Raw genomic sequence first — 23992 nt, forward strand, 5'->3', positions numbered from 1 at the left:
GTTACCAAAAGGCTGAAGAGGATATGAGGTTTCTGAGATTTGACTGGGATGCTATCAAGGAGAGGATAGCCCTTGACCCTACTATCCCATGGGTCATGGGTAAGAACGCCACAATGCCTAAAGGAATCAAGCTTATGTATTTGAATGATGAGGCTCGGCTCTGGTACCAGATCCTGAGCAACTTTGTTATGTCGAGCACTCATGAGACGGAGCTGCCTGCCAGTATGATCACCCTTCTCTGGTGTGTACAGGAGGGTAAGGACCTGTATTTGCCACGATTCATCCGGCACTTTATGGCCAGGGTCCATGTCAGAGGCACCCTTCCTTTCCCTTACCTGGTCACCCAGCTAGGCCGTCGAGCTGACGTGCCTTGGGAGGATGCTGATGAGAAGCCACCTGCTACAGACTGCAAGAAGATTATCCCTCACAGCAGGAAGTTTCGGGCTTTAGGCTATGCACCTCCATTCCTCACCGCTTCTGCTGAGACAGCCACGCCTTCAGCTGCTCCCTCTTCTTCCACTGCTGCACCAACCCCACCCACTGCACCTCCACCTGCTCCTGAGCCTATTTACCATTTGGTGCATCGACTCTTCGCCTGCTTGGACCGTATGGAGCGTCGCAACAAGCGACGCTATGAGCACCTCAAGTTGATGATCCGATCCGGCGGCGACATCCCCTCCGAGCCTGACACCCCTTCTGACACATCTGAGGCGGAGGCGAGTGCCCATGAGGAGGAGACACATGCCCAGGCTGAGCAGGCAAACCCGGAGCAGGCTGTGCCACAGCAGGAGGAGCCACACCAGATACAGGCCGCAGATCCCGAGATTCCTATTCAGTCAGAGCCTCCGTTGCAGCAGACAGATCCTCCTACCCTTATCCAGTCTGCAGATCCTCAGGCCACCACTGAGACTCCAGCAGCCCATCCTTCTAGTGATGACACTCCTTCACACCCAGCTTGAGTGAGCATCGAGGACGATGCTTTATTTTAAGTGTGGGGAGGTTGCCATCTCTGGCGTATCTTTTTGGTGAACCACTACAGACTCTTTTATCTTATTTTGGTTATTTTTATGTATTTTTAATCTTTATTTTCATTTTTATCTTTCAGTACTTATACATTGTCCTTTTTTTATGTATTTTTACTCTATATCTGCATTTTGCACCTTAGTTTATATTTTAGCCGTTTAGTTTAGTTGCAATTATAAATTTATTAGTTATAGAATATGTGGATTAATTAGTATAGTTTACCATTTTAGCATATGATAGTTTGGTTTAAATTGAAAATAAAAAGGAAGTAAACTAGAAACTTTAACATAATCAACAACAATCCACACACCTTGTATATATAGCATAATATGTTAGTTAGTTAACAACATTTCATCAAGGAGGAACACTAAAACTTTAAAGCCACCCAAGAAATTTTACATTGAGAATAATGAGAACTCTTAATTTCTACTTGCATGACATGTATAACTGATATATGATTTTTGAGCTAGAGAACACACAGCCTGTGAGTTTTGAGCTTAATTGTATGGTTACATTCAAACCATAAATTTCATTCTTGTGTGTTTCGCCCTTCTTTTTATTCTGATGTTCTTTGCTTTGTTTTAATCTATATGTCCAATATAGAATATAGATACATACTAAGAGATGATTGAGGCCATTGCTTGAAATATTTGCTCATGTATCCCAAATTAGCCTGCCTTTTACATCACCCTTGTTAGCCCCCTTGAGCTTTTTAATCCCCTCTTGTTCTATAAACCACATTACTAGCTTTAAGCAGAAAAACAAAATAAAAATCTCAAGTTGAATCCTTGGTTAGCTTAAGATAGAAATTGTGTATTGTTTAAGTGTGGGGAACTTTATGGGAACATGGATGATAGAAACAAAGGTAGAAAGTTAAAAAGAATAAAAATATTCAAAATAAAAATTTTGGGAAGCATGCTCATGTGAAATCAATTGAATTACCATGTGCATTAAAAAAAAGCTTTTATTTTATTTTCGGTATTTAATTAAGGGGATACAAAAATTTTCCAATTACAAAATAAAAAGAATCAATGCACATAGGATAAAATTAAAATTAATGCATGAGCTTGCAATACAAAGTGAGAAAATCTGGGCAAATAGGTTAAGAAGCTTTGAATTACAAAATATGTATGTTAGGTGAGATCTTAGACTAATCAAGGATTCACTTATTAGCTCACTTAGCCTTATACATATACCCTTACCTTTACCTTAGCCCCATTACAACCTTGAAAAAGACCTCATGATTTTTGTATGTCTGTATTCTATAATTGTTGATTGGTTAGATGAAGAACAAGGTTATAGAAAGTAAGGATAAAAAGAAGAATAGAGTGATTAACCCAATAAACACTGAGTGACTAGAGAGTAAACACAAAATCCAGTGAGGGTTCAATAGCTCATCACCATATATCTCTGCTTAAATTATTAATTGTCTTGCAAGTTTGAAAAATATTTTTACCCATCTCAATTGTAAAAGCGCTTTAACATTATCTAAGGTTGGCTATGCATATATGATTCCTTGAGAATGTGAATTAATTTAACTACATGTAAGTTTTATATACAAGTGAATAACAATTAGAATTGCATGATTCATTTAGGTAGTTGCATTTAGAATAGATTGCATTGCATGAGATTTCACCACTTTAACCTTACCTTATTCTTTATCTTGGATTTAGCATGAGGACATGCTATTGTTTAAGTGTGGGGAGGTTGATAAACCCATATTTTATGATATATATTGTGCTCAATTCAAGAGATTTATTCAATCCTTCACCCACTTATTCATGTAAATTGCATGGTTTTACTTTCCCTTCCTTATTATGTGATAAATGTGAAATACATGTTTCCTATGCTTTGAAATTATTTATTTTAATCACCCTTTATTACCATTCGATGCCGTGATTTGTGTGTTGAGAAGTTTCAGATCTCCTAAGGCAGGAACGACTTAAAGGATAGAAAAGAAACATACAAAAATAGAATGAAAGCACAAAATGGAGTTTTTGAAGAAACTGACAGCGACGCAAACGCATGGACGACGCGGCCGCATGCCTAGCGCGAAAAGACAGTGACGCGAATACGTGACTGACGCGGACGCGCGCCATGAGCAGAACACAGATGATGTGGACGCATGACCGAAGCGAACGCGTGATAAGAAAAACTCCAGATGACGCGACCGCGTGACTCACACGGATGCGTGACAGACGCCACACACCAGAAATTATAGAAAATGCTCCCAGCGATTTCTGAAACCCTTTTTGGCCCAGATCCAAGTCCAGAAGGCACAGATTAGAGATTATGAAGTGGGGGGAATGCCTCCATTCATAGGGGAGCTCTCCAATTATTTACTTTTCATAGTTTAGATGTAGTTTTTAGAGAGAGAGGTTCTCTCCTCTCTCTTAGGTTTTAGGATTAGGATTTCTTATTATTTCAATTTAGTATTCCAACTCCTTATCAGGTTCAATATTCCTTTTACTTTATATTTCTCTTTTACTTCTAGATATTTTAATGCTTTCCTTCGATTACTTTTGTTGCCAAATTGGCTTATGAACCATTCATGTTTAGATTTGAATTTCTATTTAATATAATTTGAGGCATTTCAGTTTATTATTTCTTTCTTTTATTTATGCTACTGTTGCTTCCAATCTGAAGACATTTTTATTCGAGTAAGTTTACTTTTCCCCTTTTGGCTTTGGTTGATTAATTGGCAACTCTTGAGTTATCAAACTCAACGTGATTGATAATTGTTGTCTTTGCTAATTGAATTGAACTTCAATAATTCCAGTCCTTTCTTAGGAATTGACTAGGACATGAGGATCAAACTGATTAGTCACTTGACCTTCCTTTGCTTTAGTAAAGGCTAACTAAGTGGGATTAAAACTCAATTCTCATCACCATTGATAAGGATAACTAGGATAGGACTTCCAAGTTCTCATACCTTGCCAAGAGTTTATTTTATAGTTATTTATTTATTTTACTTGCCATTTAAATTACTTGTTCCTTACTTTCAAAACCCCCAATTTACAAAACTCATAACCAATAATAAGAACACCTCCCTGCAGTTCCTTGAGAAGACGACCCGAGGTTTAAAAACTTCGGTTATCAATTTATTTAGGGGTTTGTTACTTGTGACAACCAAAACGTTTGTAAGAAAGGACTTTTGTTAGTTTAGAAGCTATACTTGCAACGAAAATTTATTCTGAATTCTAGACCACGCAAAAGTTCTCTTCAGGCATTTTGTCCCTTTTTTATTGCTTTTCGTTTTCTTTCGTTTTCTATTTTTTATTATTTTTTTCTTTATATATATATTTTTTTTTCTTTTTTTTGCAATATAGTATATACAAGAGCATCAATGCATATGGTTTTACATTTAATTAACACATGAGTATGTACCCAATTCTCAATATTTACAATAGAAATACAAAACACACACTTTTTCTCAACCAATGTCCCAAGTTTTCCTGCACTTGAATGATACACACTCACTAGCCCAAGCTAATCAAAGATCCAAATAAAGGACATTTATTATTTTTCGCTTTAAGGCTTGTAATATGCTAATATTAAGAATAAAGTGGGTTAATCGTAGGCTCAAAGTTGGCTAACAATGGAAGATAAAAGGTAGGCTATTTGGGTAAGTGAGCTAAATAAAATGATGGCCTCAATCATATATATGCATTCATACACAAAATAATTGACATAAAGAATCAAACAAATCAAAGATTACAATCATAGAAAGAGAATAATGCACACAAGAATGAAAATAAGTGGTTATAAGATGTAACCACACAATTAGGCTCAAATCTCACATGCTTGTGTTCTTAGCTCAAAAACATGATCCACAATATATAATTCAAGCAAGTTCAATTAAAAATTTTTACTCAAATAAATTGGGGTGCCCTATAGATAAATTTCTTGAAAATTTCATTATCTTGACTAAGCTTATTATGTATATATATGCAAAATAAGAAAACACAACTAAACAATCCTAAAAGACCTAAAAATGAAATGCAAAAGTGTTGGGCTTAGAAACTTGTCACCCAAAAACGCCGACTGGCCGGACGACCTCCCCACACTTAAAAGTTTGCACCGTCCTTGGTGCATCCAAAGATGAGCAATGGGGTACGGTGACTACATGGGTTGCCACCTTCAGCTGGTGGATCAACCGGCTGCTGCGTATTCTTTTTTCCGCTTTTGTTTTTGCTTATGGTGCATCATGCATGAAAGAACAAAAAATAACACCGTAAGATGAGAAAATACAAAAGTAAGGAAGCGTAAATTGTTGGAATGAGGTAAGAATCACTAGAATGGAGTGAGTGAATTAGTGTGACATTTATGAAAATAGGTGAGTGGGTTCTAAATTGCACGCGGTTTAGAACACATACTAGCATAAAAAATTATGTCACAAAAGAAGCATGCACTTCACTCATTCTAGTGTGCTTGAGATGCTCTAAACTCGTAGGTTAAAACAACCAAACAAGCAATAAAGAAGCATAAAAGCATTCAAGCCAAAAACATATGGATGCATATGATCAAGAAACACAATGCATTAAGATAAATGCACAACATCCATCAAGAAATTGCCTAATCAAAGGAAAGGATTCAAATCACATGGTGGCCAGATCATGCAATTCAAAAAGATTTAAAAAGCTTGAAGGCAATTCTCATGTACTTGGTGTTCACAAAGGTTAAGCACGAAAAATTCAAAACTAAGTAGCCAAATACAACCTCAACAATGAATCCAACAATAACAATTAACAACAATGATGTTAATATAACATCTCATCAACAATCAGCAGCAATAAATAGTAAACAAAATTAATAATCCAACACGTATAAAAAAATGGAAAATGAAACAAAAATAAAACTTACTAAATAGCTAACTAACTAACTAACTAATGGTTAAAGGTGTGTGGTAGTGTTGGATGATGGGTAAGAGAAGGGAAGAAGAGAGGAAAAGAGAAGAAATGGAAAGAAGAAAAGAAAAGAAGAGATGTGAAACAAGGAAATCCACGCGTGCGCGTGACGTGACGCATGCGCGTGGGGTGGTGAAATGGGAGCGACGCGTACGCGTGGTGTGTTATTCAGAGAGGCGACGCGTACGCGTCACCTGACGCATACGCGTGGGCTGGCTTGTGCTCGAGGCACAAAACGTGCACAAAGTAGGCACAACTCTCTAGAATTTGTATGGAGGTGGAAATTTTGAATCCACGTGTACGCGTGGGTGACGCGTGCGCGTGGATGGTTGAAAAGCTTGGGGCCACGCGTACGCGTGGGTTGGTGCTCTGTTTTTCAAAATTTTTCAATGTTCTTGCACCAAACCAAACATTCCAAACCTCCAAACAACTATCAAAACACCATAAAACCTTATTTAACATATTAGACTACCAAATAAACTCAACAAACTAATCAAAACATGAAATTAAACTAATTCTACTAATATTTACAAAAGAAGAAAATGAAAAGATATTACCATGGTGGGGTGTCTCCCACCTAGCACTTTTATTTATTGTCCTTAAGTTAGACTTATGGGGAGCTCCTTATCAAGGTGGCTTGTGCTTGTATTTATCTTGGAACATCCACCAATGCTTGAGTCTCTAATAAGCTCCATTCTTCAAAATTAATAACTTCAAGCCTTGATGGAGTTATTCACAAACCATGAGCTCCCAAAATTTATTCTCCTTGTGCGATCCGGGATCCCACACTTTGTTTTGACACCCATCTTCAAGTTGATCATCATTATTCCATCCGGGTGGTAAGCAAGATGAATTCTCAATAAAGCACCAAATTATCCCTCTAGACCCATCTAATTGAGCACTAGCCAAACCTTTGTATCTAATCCTTGAAGTATCAACTATAATGAGCCTTGATTTACAACGCTAACCACGAAACATCTTTCTCTTACGCTTCATCCCGCAAAGTGCCCTAAGTTGACCATCCGTTTCAAGAAAGCCATACTTAAGTGGGACAATAAAGCTAATAGAAATGAGTTTCACCCACTCAAATGGAGGAGTGGACGACAACCTAGGTAAAGAAGCTTCTAAGGATCTTGACAAAGCGCATTCAACTCCCGTCCTTCTTTTTCTAAGGACCTCCACCTCTTCACAGGATTTCTCAAATTCAATCGTTTGTTCATCAATTTCATCTAACTCTTCTCCATCACTCAAATCATAAATGAACGGATGAGAGAAATCTACCTCCACAACACTTTCAAATTTACCAGGAGAAGGTTATTCAAGTTCAAAGGATTCACCACCAAGAAGGGTTGATGCATGATTTTCATCACCAAGGGAACTCAATTCTTGCTTCATTCCTTCCAAGTCTTCATTCAAAAATTGGTTTGGAGGTTGTGCACTCTTCTCAACATCAAATTCAATCTTCTTAGAGGGATTTTCTATAACTCTAGATTCCCATGGAGGTTCTGCATCTCCTAAGTCTTCAACCACTTCTTCCTCTTCTTTAACAAGCATAGGTTCCTCAAATTGTTCTAACACAAAGCAACATTCCTCATTTGCCACCAGAGTTTCCAATCTCTCCTTCATGCTATGCTCTTCAATTAATTCTCCACATGTGGCCATGGGAGTTCCTTGAGTGCTCAAACATTGGGAGGCTAATCGGTTTACCACCTCTACCAAGGCGGTCGTGGATTCTAGTACCTCCCTCTTCATCTCTTCTTGCCTTTGAAGGAATAGAGTGAGAAAATCATCCATTGGGGCTTGGGGTGGATAGGAGGGTTCATCATTTTGGAGAAAGGGATCATAATAGGAAGATGGTTCTTCTTGATAGAATATGGAGGTGGTGCATATGAAATGTGTGGTTCTTGGGAGTATTGATGTTGAAATTGTGATGGCTCTAAGGATTTTCTTACATAATAGTCACAAGGATGAGGTAAGGGTGATTGATTATATGATGGATGAGGGTCATAGGAAGGTATTCGGTGAAAAGAGGCTTGTGAGTATGGTTGAGGACTATGTTAAGGAGGTGGTTCATAGGCATGTGGTGGTGGTTGTTGACACGTACAATAAGAATTACCACATCTATTAGATTGATATGCATAAGGAGTGGAATTATACCTATACGAAACCGGAGGAGGTTGTTGCCAAGAAGGTTGACATATGCTTAAGGCTCCTCCCACCTTTGATTGTTCCATCCTTAATGCATATTCCCATTGAAATTCCCATTTCCTACAACTTAGTTGTAACCAAACTCATAGCCAAAAGGGTGAGAATTCATGATAGCAAGAGCAAATAAAAACAAAATCAAATAAGAAACAAAGAAAACCAAATCCTAAAACTAGCAAGAACTAACAAAGAAACAAAAGGCAAACATATTCACAATATTCACATATATACAATAACCAATAACAAGGCACACATTTGCAATTTTCCGGCAATGGTGCCATTTTGATGAACGGAAAATTGGTTGGTATAGAATTTCACAAATGAAATCTCGTTGCAAGTATAGTTATAAACCAACAAACAATTCTCTCATGCAAAAAATTGTTTGTCACAAGTACAAACCCCAATAAAAATAATAACCAAAGTATTCAAACCTCGAGTCGTCTCTCAAAGGAATTGCAGGGAAGTGTTCTTGTTATTGGTTATGAGATGCATATTTTGGGGTTTTGAATTAGGAACATAAAAAATAAATGGCAAGGAAGTAAATGAAACTCAAATAATAAAAAGGTCTTGGCAAGGAATGATGGTCAAGGATCTTTATCCTTATTACTAACCACAACGTGATAATCGCAAGGATCAATCTCATTAAGTCATCATCTAACAAGTAAAGGAAAGTCAAATGAGCTACACCAATCCTAATCCACAAGTCCTAACCATCTCACTAATTAACTTAGTGGAAGGCTAGAGTCAATGGACACCAATTATCAAGACTTGGACATTAGTAACTCAATTGCACCTAAGTTACCATCCCACGCCAAGAACACAAAAATCTATTCTAACATCCTTCCAAGTATTTAATCAAATACTTGGAAGGCAAAAAAGGAAAGTAAGATAAAATTGCAAGAAATGTAGATCTACATTACCAATTGCAAGGAAATTAACAACAACAACTCAAATCAACAATAAAAGAAATCAAACAAAAATTGCATTAAAAGGAAAATAGACAAAACAAGAGTGCATCAACAACAAAATAAACAAATACAAGAGTAAAAGACTAAACTAGAGAAAGTAGAGGTAGAAGAACAAGAAATTGTAAAGGAAAAGTGAATCAAAGCATGAATTAAACCTAGATCTAAGAAATCCAAATCTACATCTAACCTAATTCTAGAGAGAAGAGAGAGCTTCTCTCTCTAGAAACTAACTAAAGCATGATAGAAAACTAAACTATGTGCTTTTTCCCTTTGATTCATCTTGATTTCTGCATGTAATAGGCTCTGGAAGCAGTTGGATTTGGGCTTGGGCAGCTCAGAAATCGCCCCCAGCGTTTTCACTTTAATGAGGTCACGCCCAAGCTGCGACGCGTACGCGTGGGTCACACGTACGCATCGCTTGGCAATTTGCTTTCCACGCGTACGCGTCATGTCACGTGTACGCGTCGCCATGCGACTTCAAATTCACGCGAGCGTGTCTGCCACGCATGTGCGTCGATGAATGCACTCCAAATCCTTGATTCTCCATGATTTCTCCACTTTGCATGCTTTTCTCTTCACTCCTTTGATCCATTCCTAGCCTTTTCAACCTAAATTCACTAACAAACACATAATGGCATCTAGTGGATTCAAAGGTGATTTCAAATTAACCAATTAAGGGCCTAAAAAGCATGTTTTCACTCTTAAAAACAAATTAGGAGAAAGTCATGAAACCCTGCTATTTCATTGAATAAATGTGGGAATAATGGATGAAATCCATTCAAATTAAGCATAAAATGTACCACGAAATAGTGGTGCATCACAATCCGTGAACCCTGTTTTTCCAACGTAAAGTCCCCTGCCTCCACTGTTCTGGCCCCTCTACCGGCCTTCCTTTCACTATCAGCGGCTACCAGGCCCGGCGCCCCACCAGCGGGCCTTGGAATGGCTTCAACTTGGGTCACCATCCTCGTCAATCCATCTCCATCAACAAATGCATCATGGTCTTCTTCCTCCCGGATAGCACGCTCGCACGGCACCGATTCAGCCCCCGCCAATCTGCCCAGTTGGCGCCGCGCCTCCCCACCTTCAGCCTGAGTGACTTGGCAGCGTCCATCACAGGTTCCTCCTTTCCGAAGCTACTCGCCATGGCCCCTCAACGCACGAGGACGACGTAGCGGCGTTTTAGCAGTGTGAGATCCGGGTTTTGTAACCTGGACCCTCCCAACCCGACCTGCACTCTGCAGATCCAACCCAACAAAGCCAGTGTCAGCGCCCTCCTTCACAAGCGTTGATGAACTTGGGCCCCCTTGGCCCAACGCATTGTTTTTGAAATTATTAGCATTGTTGGCCCAATCAACAACTCTCAAACCTTTATCAATTTTTATCCCTTTTACTAACTCATTATAGTTACAACTATAACTTTACGGAAAGGTGAGTTCAAAATCCACTTCATTCTTTTCGTTATATCCCACAAAATTTGTCCACCCTTCATTATTACCATCAATTTGCTGATGTGTTACCAAATTTCTTTGATTGAGCCTTAAATTGTCATAACTCCATTCATTTAAAATTGACTCTGAATTTACCAATCTATCCTTATGTTCAACCTCCTTTCGTAGCACTTCCGTAACTATTATTACTGTCTGATCTCTATAATCTATCAAATTTGTAAATCTTGAGGACATTGTAGTTGCTTCATATAACTAATGTTTTTGTTAGTTAATTCCTAAAATTTAATATTGAATTATCGGTTATAGATTTTATATATAAAAAAGTTTAAAATTAAATTTCGCCATGAAATTATCAGTATTTTAGTTTTCGGAAGAAATTTTGCCTACTTAAGATTCGGTAATTATCAAACTCAATCAATAAAATAATTTATTTTTCAACATTTTAATATAATAGCATTAAAAAATTAATGATTATATTTTGTGACATTAATGATATTTTCTTAATATCTTTTTATGTAAAGCAAATATAGAAAAAAAAGCTCACTTTAAAATCAGAGATTAAAAAAAGTTTTTATTTTTATTTTTTAGTTTCAATAAATACAATCAACTAACAACAAATTCACAGATCTAAAACTTCAAAACTTAAAAACTACATATCTAATATTTATAATAATTTTATTATTGACTAATTTTTATTATTTTGCGATATTTATCTTATGTAATAAGGATATCAAATTCAAATGTTATAATTCAAAACAATTTTTTAACTAATTACGTAATTCATTATAGATATAAATTACTTTAGCATTATATCAAAATTAATATGAACTACCTAAAAAGGATATAACTAATAAAAAAAGAAAGTTGAAACTTCTATGAATAAATTTTCTTTATAAGATTTTATTCAAATATAATTTATAATTATTTATGTTCATATATTTTATAAGAGTTATGTTACATGTATATCAAAATTAGTAATTAAAATTAGTTACTATGATAAAATACATATTAGAGTACAAATACATATTGAAAATAAATTAAACTACACATGTATTATATATAAATACATTAATAGCTGATTTTAGTCACTTATTTTAGTGTACAAATAATATTTTTAATTTTATATAGGGTCTGTCTTTTTAAAATATAACAGTTAGGTGATTTTTCTTTTGTTGAGACATGACAAATTAATGAATTTCACGTGTGTTTTATTATCTAATTTTGGGGGGAGAAAATAAGAGTAATTTACCCTAAAATCCAACCCCAAAAATAATATAAACAACAGTTAGCAATGAATCAACTCCAAAAATTTCTTACATTTTCCCAATGAATTATGACTGTGACATCATAAAACTTGACCAAAATGAGTTCTTTATATATATAAATATTTTATCATCTTATTACTAATCAAAGTCCAAAGAAGCACGAGTCACAGATTTCATTCTCATCACTTCTCTTTTCTTTTCTTTTCTTTTCTCTCACCAAAATCTGATAAGAAAAACCGAACAGGCATTGCATCCGATGTGGGCTCATAGGATCCACTCACTTAAACTCTTTTAACTCACTCTCTTTCGTGTGTGTTGTTTGTTCGTTCTTCTACAAAACCAGCACTTCAAAAACCTTGTGAGCCATAAAAAAGAAAAACATATAAAAGACCCTTTCTTACTTCTTTTCTTTCTTTTCCTTCCTCCAATGGCTGCTACTTGCTGCTTTGTCTCTGCTTGAGCTCATTTCGCATTTGGGTCTTTTGTGATTTTAATTTTAGTATTGGTTTCTTTGTTTGGTTCTTCATCACATTCTTCAGCTTCTGGGCTTGGCGCAGAAGTTCAGAATGATTTCTGTGACAAGTAAAAGCATTGATTATGCTGGGAAAAACTTGGTTTCTTGTGGATGCTCCTCCAATGCTAACACTGTGAGAAGCTATGCTGCAAGGGTGAATTCTAAAGTGTGGGGAAGAAGAGGAGGTCATGGTGCTGCCAATTTTGTCTGCTGCAAGAGTAGGAGCATTCAGTGCAGGGTTTCTTCTATGAAGACTGCTGAACCTACTGTTAATGGTATGAATTTGTTGTTTTTAATTATAATTTTTGATCAAATATGAAGTGTGTAGTTGAGTTGCTTAATTTCATTAGATAGAGGAACATTCTTGTGCCTCTCTATTCAATAGCTTTTGATAGCTATGATGGTTCATGATATGGTGGTATTCAGAACCTTTGTGATAAAGATTTTTAGAGTTTGATCCTTATTGCCCCAATCCTAAAATTGTATTTTAGCACAATATATGGGTAGACCTCTGCATTGTCCATTCAATAAGCCCAAAATAAGTGGTTGTGAGGGGCATGCATATTAGATATAAAAGTATTTACATGCCTCTACTGAACAACTTAAGTTTTTGGAAAAGATGCTTCAATGATAAATTTTACTAGTTTGAATGAATTAATATAGGTATTTGATTACAGGCTTATGATAGTTGTAAGTTCTATTAGGCATTGAAAAAATTTGGTTTGGTTTTCGTTTTATAGGTGGAACTGATGCAATTCAAGGAATTCCAACAGGATTGGACTTGAAGAGTTATTCAGAAACCCCCATATCACCATCAAAGTTGTTTGAAGTAGTTGCTGATGACCTGCAGACACTCAACAAAAATCTTCAATCGGTAATTGATGCTTCTTCGAAGAATTCATGCTGTGTTCTGTGTTTACTCTATGCTGAGATTGAACTGGAGTTGTTGCCTTGCCTTTAACTTGACCAGAAAAAGATATGAACTTTGAATGGAATGAATTATATTCACTGTTCAATGATTCAACTCAATCAGTTCCCGCGTTCATTTTTGTTGACTTGTTAACTTTCATTGAAATCCTTATTTTGCTAGTCTAGCCCTAATCATTCTTATTATCTGCTGGTGTTGTTGCATTTTATTTTCTTTTACTTTACAAACAGTAAATGTTTGAATTAATGCTTAAGGTATCTGATGACGATGCTCTAATTCTGATAGATTGTAGGTGCAGAAAATCCAGTTTTAATGTCTGCAGCTGAGCAGATATTTAGCGCCGGTGGGAAGAGGATGAGACCGGCTCTGGTGTTCTTGGTGTCACGGGCTACAGCAGAGCTACTTGGCTTGAAGTAAGCATAAATTGTCTCTCAATCGTGCACACACACATTATTTGCATGTTGTGGAAATTCTATTCATATGACACTAAAAGAGTTGAAGGGTTAACCTTCTAAATGCATGGCTCTAGGGACCTTACTGTCAAGCATCGACGGTTAGCAGAGATAATCGAAATGATTCATACTGCAAGTTTGATACACGATGATGTACTAGATGAGAGTGACTTACGACGAGGTAAACTTGTGATCTCTTTAAAAGTGTCTGTATAGTTTTTGAAGAAATAAAAGTTGAATCTTTCATTTGATTTTTCTATCATCTGATGATCTACTTCCTGCTATAGTCCCTCCAAAAATGGATGAAAGAATAAAACTTAAGTCAGCTTTAATTTTTAATGGAACTGAAGTGAAAAATGAAAAAATGATATGTTCTTCCAATGTTCACATGGAATAGATCTTTTTCTACTTTGATTGGATTGAACTTTAGATCTTGGAACTTTTGGTTTCAGACTTAGTATATTGCTGATGTTACAAACAGTTATAATTTCACATGCTATTTTTGTAGTATATATTGATTTCTTTTTTAAAGTTTCATACTGTAACAATTGGTTTCTTGGTTTTCTTCCCTACTATCTCTTCATCTGGTTTGAGTTTCATTATTTGAACTCAATGTTATTGTTATGTATGTATAGGGAAGGAAACTGTTCATCAAATGTTCGGAACAAGAGTGGCAGTGTTGGCCGGAGACTTCATGTTTGCACAGTCGTCATGGTATCTCGCCAACCTTGAAAATATCGAAGTTATTAAACTTATCAGTCAGGTAAATTCAGTTATCATACCTGTTTAAAAAATCTTCATTTTTAACTTCCAAACTTTATCCGCTTGAAGCCAACCAGAGAATTTGAAGAGATCCATGTTTTCTTGTTTGAAAATTTTCACTGCTGGCAGTAACAGGCAATGATTTTTTCAACACTTCTTGTTGCTGTGACAGGTTATTAAAGATTTTGCAAGTGGTGAAATAAAGCAGGCTTCTAGCTTGTTTGATTGTGATGTTGAACTCGACGAGTATCTAATTAAGAGCTACTATAAGACAGCCTCTTTGATTGCTGCCAGTACCAAAGGAGCTGCAATTTTTAGTGGCGCCGACCGAAACATCACTGAGAAAATGTTTGAATATGGAAAGAATCTGGGTCTATCCTTCCAAGTTGTGGATGACATATTGGATTTTACACAATCGGCCGAGCAACTAGGCAAACCTGCAGGCACTGACCTTGCCAAAGGTAACCTCACTGCACCGGTGATTTTCGCCTTGGAAAAAGAACCAAAGTTGAGGGACATCATTGAATCAGAATTCAGCGAGACCAGTTCCCTTGACGAAGCCATCAAGTTGGTCAAGAGTTGTGGTGGCATCGAAAGGGCGCAAGAATTGGCAAAAGAGAAAGCTGATCTTGCTATTCAGAGTCTTCAATGCCTTCCTCCAAGCATATTTCGATTAGCTCTTGAGGATATGGTAGCCTATAACCTTCAGAGGATTGCATGAGCATTTGTATTGCAGAGAACATATTATTGAAAAGAAAATCAGAAGAACATTCTTTGATACTAATAGAAGGATGAGAACCATGACATTTGAACTTATGTCATTTCAAGAATTTCCAGCAAATGCTTCCACATGAGCTACTTTGGGGGGGGGGGGGGGGGGGTTATATTATAGAAATTGAAGAACAAAGCAAACACAGTGTCATCACTTAATATATTTGCAACTTGCAAATTAAATTACATGGAAAATAATATATATATATATACTCCATTGTTGTATAAACAGCATGTCTGCAATATTTTTTTCCCCATTGTTCTTTTCTGAGATCTTGAAAACAGTGAGGGGAGGGAAAAGATGATAAATTGTCTTTTGTATCTTTTTCTTCTATATTTTGTGAAGATACCATACAATTGAGCTTGTGAAATCATCATTTCTCGTCACCATACTTTATTACCTATGTTATCATGTACCTAGAAAAGATTTTCATACTTTTTTTTTTGTTGCAATCATAACCTTTCAATATGCAAGTTGAATCCTTTGACTTGTGATAAATTTGTTATATGGGAAAAATGAGGATGATGAAAAGAGGAACACTTCATACTTATTTTTGTTGAATTACTAATGGTATAATACTAAGCCATTCAGGTAGAATAACTTATATTTTTTTTAGGCAGGGTGCTTCTGGTTTTTGGTGTTGGCAAGAACTTACTGTTCTTTTTTTTTTTGGTCGAGAATATGTGATTGTGGGAGGAATTTAGAATAAGTATTGTTTACTTAGGATTTTAAATCTAGTTGTCGGAAAACTTCATAAAGCTAGAATTTCATAATGAGAATATTTGCTAAACATGACATGATAATAAGTAATAGCTGTAACTAGATATAGGAAAAATTGTTGACTATAAATATAAAATAAATAATATGAGTTTTATCTTTAACTTTTTTATTCTAATGTCAAAATTGATTAAATTATTTTAGCAACTCATATGGATAATTTATATTCGAACTAAAAAAATAATGACACAACTTATATTCAAGTGTTTTGTTAAACTTAATTTTTATATGTTAAAATATGTATTTATAAATAAATAATAAAATTATCACAAACATGTTGCGTTTGATTTGGTATATTAAAATGAAAATACGAGATAAAAGGTAAAGAAAATGTATTTCAATATGTAAAGTATTTTTAATTTGTTTTGGAAAATAATATTTTTATTTTATTTTAGAAAAAAAAAAATCCTAATACAAACTAATCACTTTTTATTCAATTTTTTATTTTTAAAGTAACCACAGCTTAAAATAAAGATATATAAGTTTAAATTCCCCAAAAAAAACCTGTAAAGATGTTTTTATTTCTTTTGCGGTTGAAAATAATTAATCAAAGAGTCTCGCTACACATACAAATATTTTTGGCATACAAGTTTATATAAGTTAATCCTAATCCAACAAAACCCACTTATATAACGCGCGCGTAAAATCACGTCATTCCTCCTCCAATGTTTGTATTCTGCGTTCCTCTTCCTCCTCCTCCTTTTCCTTCTTCTTCTCATTCTTCTTTGTGTTTCTCCTCCTTTTTCTTCGCGTATTTCATTTTCATCGTCTTTCTTTTTATTACTGTTATTGTTACATTTTTTCTCCTCCTCTTTCTACTGATTTTACAACATTATGTATTTGTTTCTTCTTTATTTGATTTTTTCCTCCCAAGAAAAATTATAAGAATATGAAATAAGAAGATGAAGAAGAAGCAGCTGCAGAAGATGATGAAGATGAAGAGGAAGAGGAAGAGGAAGAGAAAGAATTTTGAATTATGCAGAACTTATCAGAATAAAAATATACCGAAATATTTTTAAAATACACCGAACGAGAATGGAATGTTGGGAATAAGTAGTATGACCACAATCCAATCAATCACGTATCAAATAATTTGTTATTGTTATTATATTAAAATGTTAATATAATAAGGTCCTTGATTAAATTTAGAGATTTATCATTGTCATAGTGATCATAAAATTGAGATAAATCTTTTATAATTTAATCTAAATTGTTCTTGATCATAGGATTATTAAAAAGGACATTAATAATTCGGAAAGATCAAAATATATATATATATATATATATATATATATATATATATATATATATATATATAATGGTCTTCATTGGATGAAGATTAATAGATCTCATTTATTAAATTATATATATATATATATATATATATATATATATATCCAAGATGAACATGGTAATAGAGTTTTCTTTGACCTGCGACTGTCATAGTAATTAACAATGTATTTATTATATTTTGATTCCGGACACCTAATACCATAGGGTGTTAGTTGAATGGATATTGGGTATGATTTAAATACTTGTAGAATTAATGATTAGTCAATAAGGAATCCGTCAACTCTCGGTAAAGAGTTTGAGCTCTATGATTATAATGAATGAGATGAATAAAACATTGGCCAAGGGGATTGAATGAATGAAGAAATGATTTTCTTAAGTCATTCACAGTTCATTATAATAATGGTAACAAGTTAGAGTTTGACAATTAAACCATACTCTAAGGATTAACCAAGAGCTGAAAAGATGGAAGGAATTATACTTTGTTCTTCTAAGGTTCTTAGTAAAAATATATTACTTCATACTATCGGGTCGTTGAGGAGTGTTGCTAGACGCCAACCTTGATTAGTAAATTTATTATGACTAATTTACTACTCGCTTAGTATTGAACCTATGGGGTCACACACTAACGAGTGTTCTAATCTTTGCTATAGAATTATTTAATTATTATTTTGATTTGATCAAATAAATAATTATATTAATTCAAATAGAATATTATTATATTCTTTGCTAGCACCAAGAATATAATAGTATGATAATTGAGAATATTAAATGAAATTTGAGAATAATTAGTTATTCTATTTCTAAATTTGGATGAGATCCTAACTGATTCTATTTTCAAATTGACTTATGATATGATTCATAAATTTGAAGGATTCAGATTTAGAATTTCAAGATATGATTTAAATTTGAATTGAGATTCAAATTTAAAATCAATAACAAATCTCATACTATATATATTTACCTATACACACATAAACGTTTGTGAGCCTGATTCTTGGAGAAGAATTTTATGGTGTGCAAAGAGTTACAAGAGGTTCCTCAATTTAGATTAGATGTTCATTGATCAATGAGTTGACAGCAAAGGTTGGTCTCGGTGTGGATACGCATAGAGTTTTCGTACAATCGAAGAATAAAGTTTTTACTAAAGCGTCTAAAGGTATTTAGATTTGATTTATGTATTATTTCTAGAGTAAAATTTAAGCACAAAATAGATCTTTAGACTTACCTTGTTTTCTTCCGCTGTGTGTTATGAACACATGGTAATCCTTTAGTGGTATCAGTGCTTTGCCTTTTTTGTGTTTAAAATTTTATTCCTATTTTATAAAAGTTTGGGAATTAATAGGATTAATTCAAATTTTTTGTAGAATGTGATGCAGTTGTTTCCAATGAGATGTTTTTTAATAAATTAATAGTTAATTTATTTTAATTATTTAATTGTGATTAAATTATCATTCTTTTAATATAAAATTTATATTTATAATAAAATATTTTGTTTGATTTTTTTTATTTATTAAATTTTATTGTGATTTTGATCACAATAAAAGAAATAAGATGCAAAATATCTTTTGTTTGTTTCTTATATATATATAAGTGTATATATAAAGGTCAAATTTAATTTGATAATTTTTTAAGGCTAAACGTTAGTATATGAATAATCAAATTTTGATTTGATTGATGTGTTTTGAACACTATAATTTTAGAAATTAGTTTTTCTAATGTTCTTGATTATAAAGAGTGGCCTGACAACCAAGAGTTTTATTTTCAAGATAATAATCAGTATATACATTTGATGTATTAGGGATTTTATTTTATATTTTTACCTAGACAACGTAGGAGTATAAAATTTAATCCATGAGTACTGATAAAAAAAATATCTAACAATAGAGATAAATTCCAAAAGTTAGAAGATTGTCAAAAATAAATTTATCTCTTGTTTATAAGGAGCAACCTGACAACCAGGAGATTTGTACTCAAAGATAGAATTTATTTATGCATATAATGATGTATAAGGAGAATTAATTTTATACTTGAACCTAGACAACCTAGGGGTATAAAATATAATTCAATTAAATAATTGTCTGACAATCAGATAATTATTTGGGATTATAACTGTATGGGATACAATTTAATCATATTTATTTAGAATAGGTATGAGTAACAACTTGACAACCAAGGTACTTATTCACGATTCTAAATAATTTTGTCAGAAATATAGATTTCTTGATTTACTTTCATATTTTAAATTTTTAAATATGTCCATCTTTCGTATGGCATACTTGAAAGTAATAAATTGACTATACATTGAGAATTGTTCTTATGTATGAAAGGGTTATCATGGATATGATAATCCTATTGAAATAAAATTGTCTAATAAAATTGGTGATGAAATAGTCTGTACTTGTGAAGTCTTTGAAATATTGCTTTACTGGATGGGTTGTTTTGACAACTATATCTATAAATTCAAATTTCAAAAGCATTTCTCCACTATTTATTACTGAACATCTTGAGAAGATGTGGTGCCCAAAGTAAGATATTATGACTATCAAATATTTTATTTAAACTAGTGGGAGTATTGGGCAATATATTTTGAATTAAACAACTTTAGAAGTTGGAATGTCATTAGCTAGACAGCTTTAGCGAGAATTGTTCTTACAAGTGTTTTTAGAGATTTATTTTGTTATAAACAATTTATAATTTTCTTTAATATGATTAAGATTTGTGATCTTTTTGGAAAAACTCAATATGAGTATTGAGAATGTGAATCAAAATTGCTCTTAATGGTTAGTTTGACCAATAATAAAAATATTTAGTATTTTTATTACAAGAGCTTAAAGTAAAATTTCTAACATCTAATTGATATTCTATTGGATTGAGAATGAGATTCTCTCAAGGTACAAATACTAGTACTTTATGTACTCCATTATGTTTAAAAAATATGAAATTTGATTTAGTTGAATATCATTGTTTGTTAAATATTTGGACTATATTTTAGAAATGTTGCTAACAAATTTCTCACTAAATCAGTTTTTACCTATATAAGATATAGAAAATGGCATAAGTCAAAACTCAAGAATATTAGAGTTTGGAGATGTCTTATATGTGTTAAGAGATTGCACAACAATAGAATTGATATTAGGTCCAATAAATGAGATTTATTGGTTACCATAAAGAAATAATGAGTATTGTTTCTATCACCCTTCTTAAGACAAAGTGTTTGTGATAAGAGATTGAACTCTTTTTTTAAGAAAAAAGAATTTCCTCCCAAAGGAAGATAAGGTGAACAAACAGAGGATATACTTTCTCCTGAAAGTATAAAAAGTTTGATCGTCAAACTAACTTTTTGAAAAGTAATCTATTTGTATAATGATACAATTCTATAAAGATAGATCTCATGGTAACTTAGATTTTTTATAATCATGTTCAATAAGGATTGTCCTTAAAATAAAATTATGCACTATTGTAGTGGGAGATTTCATGTTTTGAGAAAATGTGATATTTATTATGCACTAGGTGTATTTTACAAAAGGTCAAGCAAACATGCTCAAGAGCAAAGGTGTTTAAGGTCAAAACAGTTTTGATAAACACAAATGTGCATTGAAAAATTATACACATGATTGATTGGCTTTAGTGCAAGTGGGAGATTATTATGATAATAGTATGTCCAAGATCCAATCTATCATGATTGACTCTCGTGCAAGTGGGAGATTGTTGGGAATAAGTAGTATGACCACAATCCAATCAATCACGTGTCAAATAATTTGTTATTGTTATTATATTAAAATGTTAATATAATAAAGTCCTTGATTAAATTTAGAGATTTATCATTGTGATAGTGATCATAATATTGAGAGATAAATCTTTTATAATTTAATCTAAATTGTTCTTGGTCATAGAATTATTAAAAAGGACATTAATAATCCGAAAAGATCAATATATATATAATGGTCTTCATTGGATGAAGATTAATAGATCTCATTTATTAAATTATATATATAGATGGTGCATATAGAAATATAGGACTGTCAAAATAGGCTAAATCCATCGGGTCAGCACATTTATCCATTTAAATGGGTGGACTTTGTCTCTAAAATTAAGCCCGTTTAAATTTTGGGATAAACGGGCTGAGCCCGATTAACCCGTTCGCGGGCTAAATGGGTGGCCCGTTTATTTTTTTTTACATTTTTTCAAAAAATAGTACTTTTTGTCGATATTTTTCCCGATTTGACTCAAAAATTCGACCCATTAACTAAAAAAATATTATTTTTTAAAGGTTTTTGACCTAAAAGTGGTATTTTTGTCAAAATATTATTCAAAAAATAAAATAAAAGAATAAACGGGCTAGCCCATTTAACCCATCGGGCTGACCATAAATGGTCCGAGCTAAAAAATTATGGCCCGCGAATAAAACGGGCTTAAATGGGTCAGTCCATTTAACCCACGGACTTAACGGATTGGACCTAAATGGGCCAGGCTAGCCCGTTTGACAATCCTATAGAGATATGACCATTGAACTGACTCACTTTGAGAATTCCTAATGGTTATAATTACCGTATATTTGTCAATAGGATATTTTCAAGATGAACATGGTAATAGAGTTTTCTTTGACCTGCAACTATCATAGTAATTAACAATGTATTTATTATACTTTGATTCCGGACACCTAATACCCTAGGGTGCTAGTTGAATGGATATTGGGTATGATGTAAATACTTGTAGAATTAATGATTAGTCAATAAGGAATCCATCCGTCAACTCTCGGTAAAGAGTTTGAGCTCTATGATTATAATGAATGAGATGTATAAAACCTTGGCCAAGGGGATTGAATGAATGAAGAAATGAGTTTTTTAAGTCATTCACAGTTTATTATAATAATGGTAACAAGTTAGAGTTTGACAATTAAACCATACTCTAAGGGTTAACCAAAAGCTGGAAAGATGGAAGGAATTATACTTTGTTCTTCTAAGGTTCTTAGTAAAAATATATTACTTTATACTATCGGGTCATTGAGGGGTGTTGCTAGATGCCAACCTTGATTAATAAATTTAGTATGACTAATTTACTACCCGCTTAATATTGAACCTATGGGGTCACACACTAACGAATGTTCTAATCTTTGCTATAGAATTATTTAATTATTATTTTGATTTGATCAAATAAATAATTATATTAATTCAAATGAAATATTATTATATTCTTTGCTAGCACCAAGAATATAATAGTATGATAATTGAGAATATTAAATGAGATTTGAGAATAATTAGTTATTCTATTTCTAAATTTAGATGAGATCCTAATTGATTCTATTTTCAAATTGAGTTATGATATGATTCATAAATTTGAAGAATTTAGATTTAGAATTTTAAGATATGATTTAAATTTGAATTGAGATTAAAATTTAAAATCAATAACAAATCTCATACTATATATATGTACGTCAAGAGTATAGGAAAGGGACGAGAAAAAAACACAAGGATTTTATTCATTTACCTCTACACACATAAACGTATGTGAGCCTGATTCTTGGAGAAGAATTTTATGGTGTGCAAAGAGTTACAAGAGGTTCCTCAATTTAGATCAGATGTCCATTGATCAAGGAGTTGACAGCAAAGGTTGGTCTCGGTGTAGATACGCATAGAGTCTTCGTACAATCAAATAATAAAGTTTTTACTAAAGTGTCTAAAGGTATTTAGATCTGATCTATGTATTATTTCTAGAATAAAATTTAAGTACAAAATAGATCTTTAGGATTACCTTGTTTTCTTCCGCTGCGTGTTATGAACACATGATAATCCTTCATGGAACAGATTCATCACAATAACAATTTAGATTCAGAATTCCTATATCGAAATTTTGCTACAAATGCTCAAAAATATTTTCTTTAATGCATTTTTTCTTCTTTTTTTCCTTATTTCTTTCTTTTAGTTGAATGAATGTAGGTTCATCCTCTTTCAAATATTTTTACAGCATTATGTGTTTTTTTTTCTTCTTTGTTTATTTTTTTGTTTTTATTCTTGTTAAGAGAGTAAAACAAGAAAAAACTTAAGAAGGTAAAATAAAAAGAAAAATATGAATAAGAAAAAATAAAAAAGATAATAATCATGATGATGAAAAAGAAGAAGCACCACTAGAAGATGAAGAGGAGGAAGAGTAAGAGTTTTGAATTATGCTGAACTTATCAGAATAAAAACACAGCAAAATATTTCCAAAATATTCTGAAATTTTTTCAAAATACACCGAAACAAAAATGGAATAGATTCATCACAATAACAATTCAGATTCAGAATTCTTACATTAAAATTTTGCTACAAATGCACAAAAATATTTTTTTAATACATTTTTTCTTCTTTTTTTCCTTATTTTTTCTTTCTTTTAGTTGAATGAATGTAGGTTCATTCTCTTTCAAGTAATTTTACAGCATTATGTGTGTTTTTTTCTTCTTTGTTTGATTTTTTTGTTTTCATTCTTGTTAAAAGAGTAAAACAAGAAGAAACTTGAGAAAGTAAAACAAAAAGAAAAATATGAATAAAAAAAGAAGATGATGTTGATAATGAAAAAGAAGAAGTAGCAGCAGAAGGTGAGGAGAAGGAAGAGGAAGAGTTTTAAATTATGCAGAACTTATCATAATAAAAAATATACTGAAATATTTCCAAAATACACCGCAAAATTTTCAAAATA

The 23992-nt window shown here is 33.1% G+C and overlaps 1 protein-coding gene across 1 annotated transcript; it reads left to right on the forward strand.

The window, feature by feature from the left end:
- The first annotated feature begins 11956 nt into the window (after positions 1–11956).
- On the forward strand, positions 11957–15633 carry LOC107613812 (solanesyl diphosphate synthase 1, chloroplastic). The gene is made up of 6 exons (XM_016315973.3): positions 11957–12608; positions 13074–13207; positions 13547–13674; positions 13791–13894; positions 14349–14476; positions 14648–15633. Exons 1-6 carry the CDS (start codon positions 12386–12388, stop codon positions 15194–15196), a joined length of 1266 nt encoding a protein of 421 aa, XP_016171459.2. The 5' UTR covers positions 11957–12385; the 3' UTR covers positions 15197–15633.
- The last annotated feature ends 8359 nt before the right edge of the window (positions 15634–23992 follow it).

The sequence above is a fragment of the Arachis ipaensis genome, chromosome B8, assembly GCF_059453495.1.
Source record: "Arachis ipaensis isolate K30076 ecotype BB chromosome B8, ASM5945349v1, whole genome shotgun sequence".
Lineage (NCBI taxonomy): Eukaryota > Viridiplantae > Streptophyta > Magnoliopsida > Fabales > Fabaceae > Arachis > Arachis ipaensis.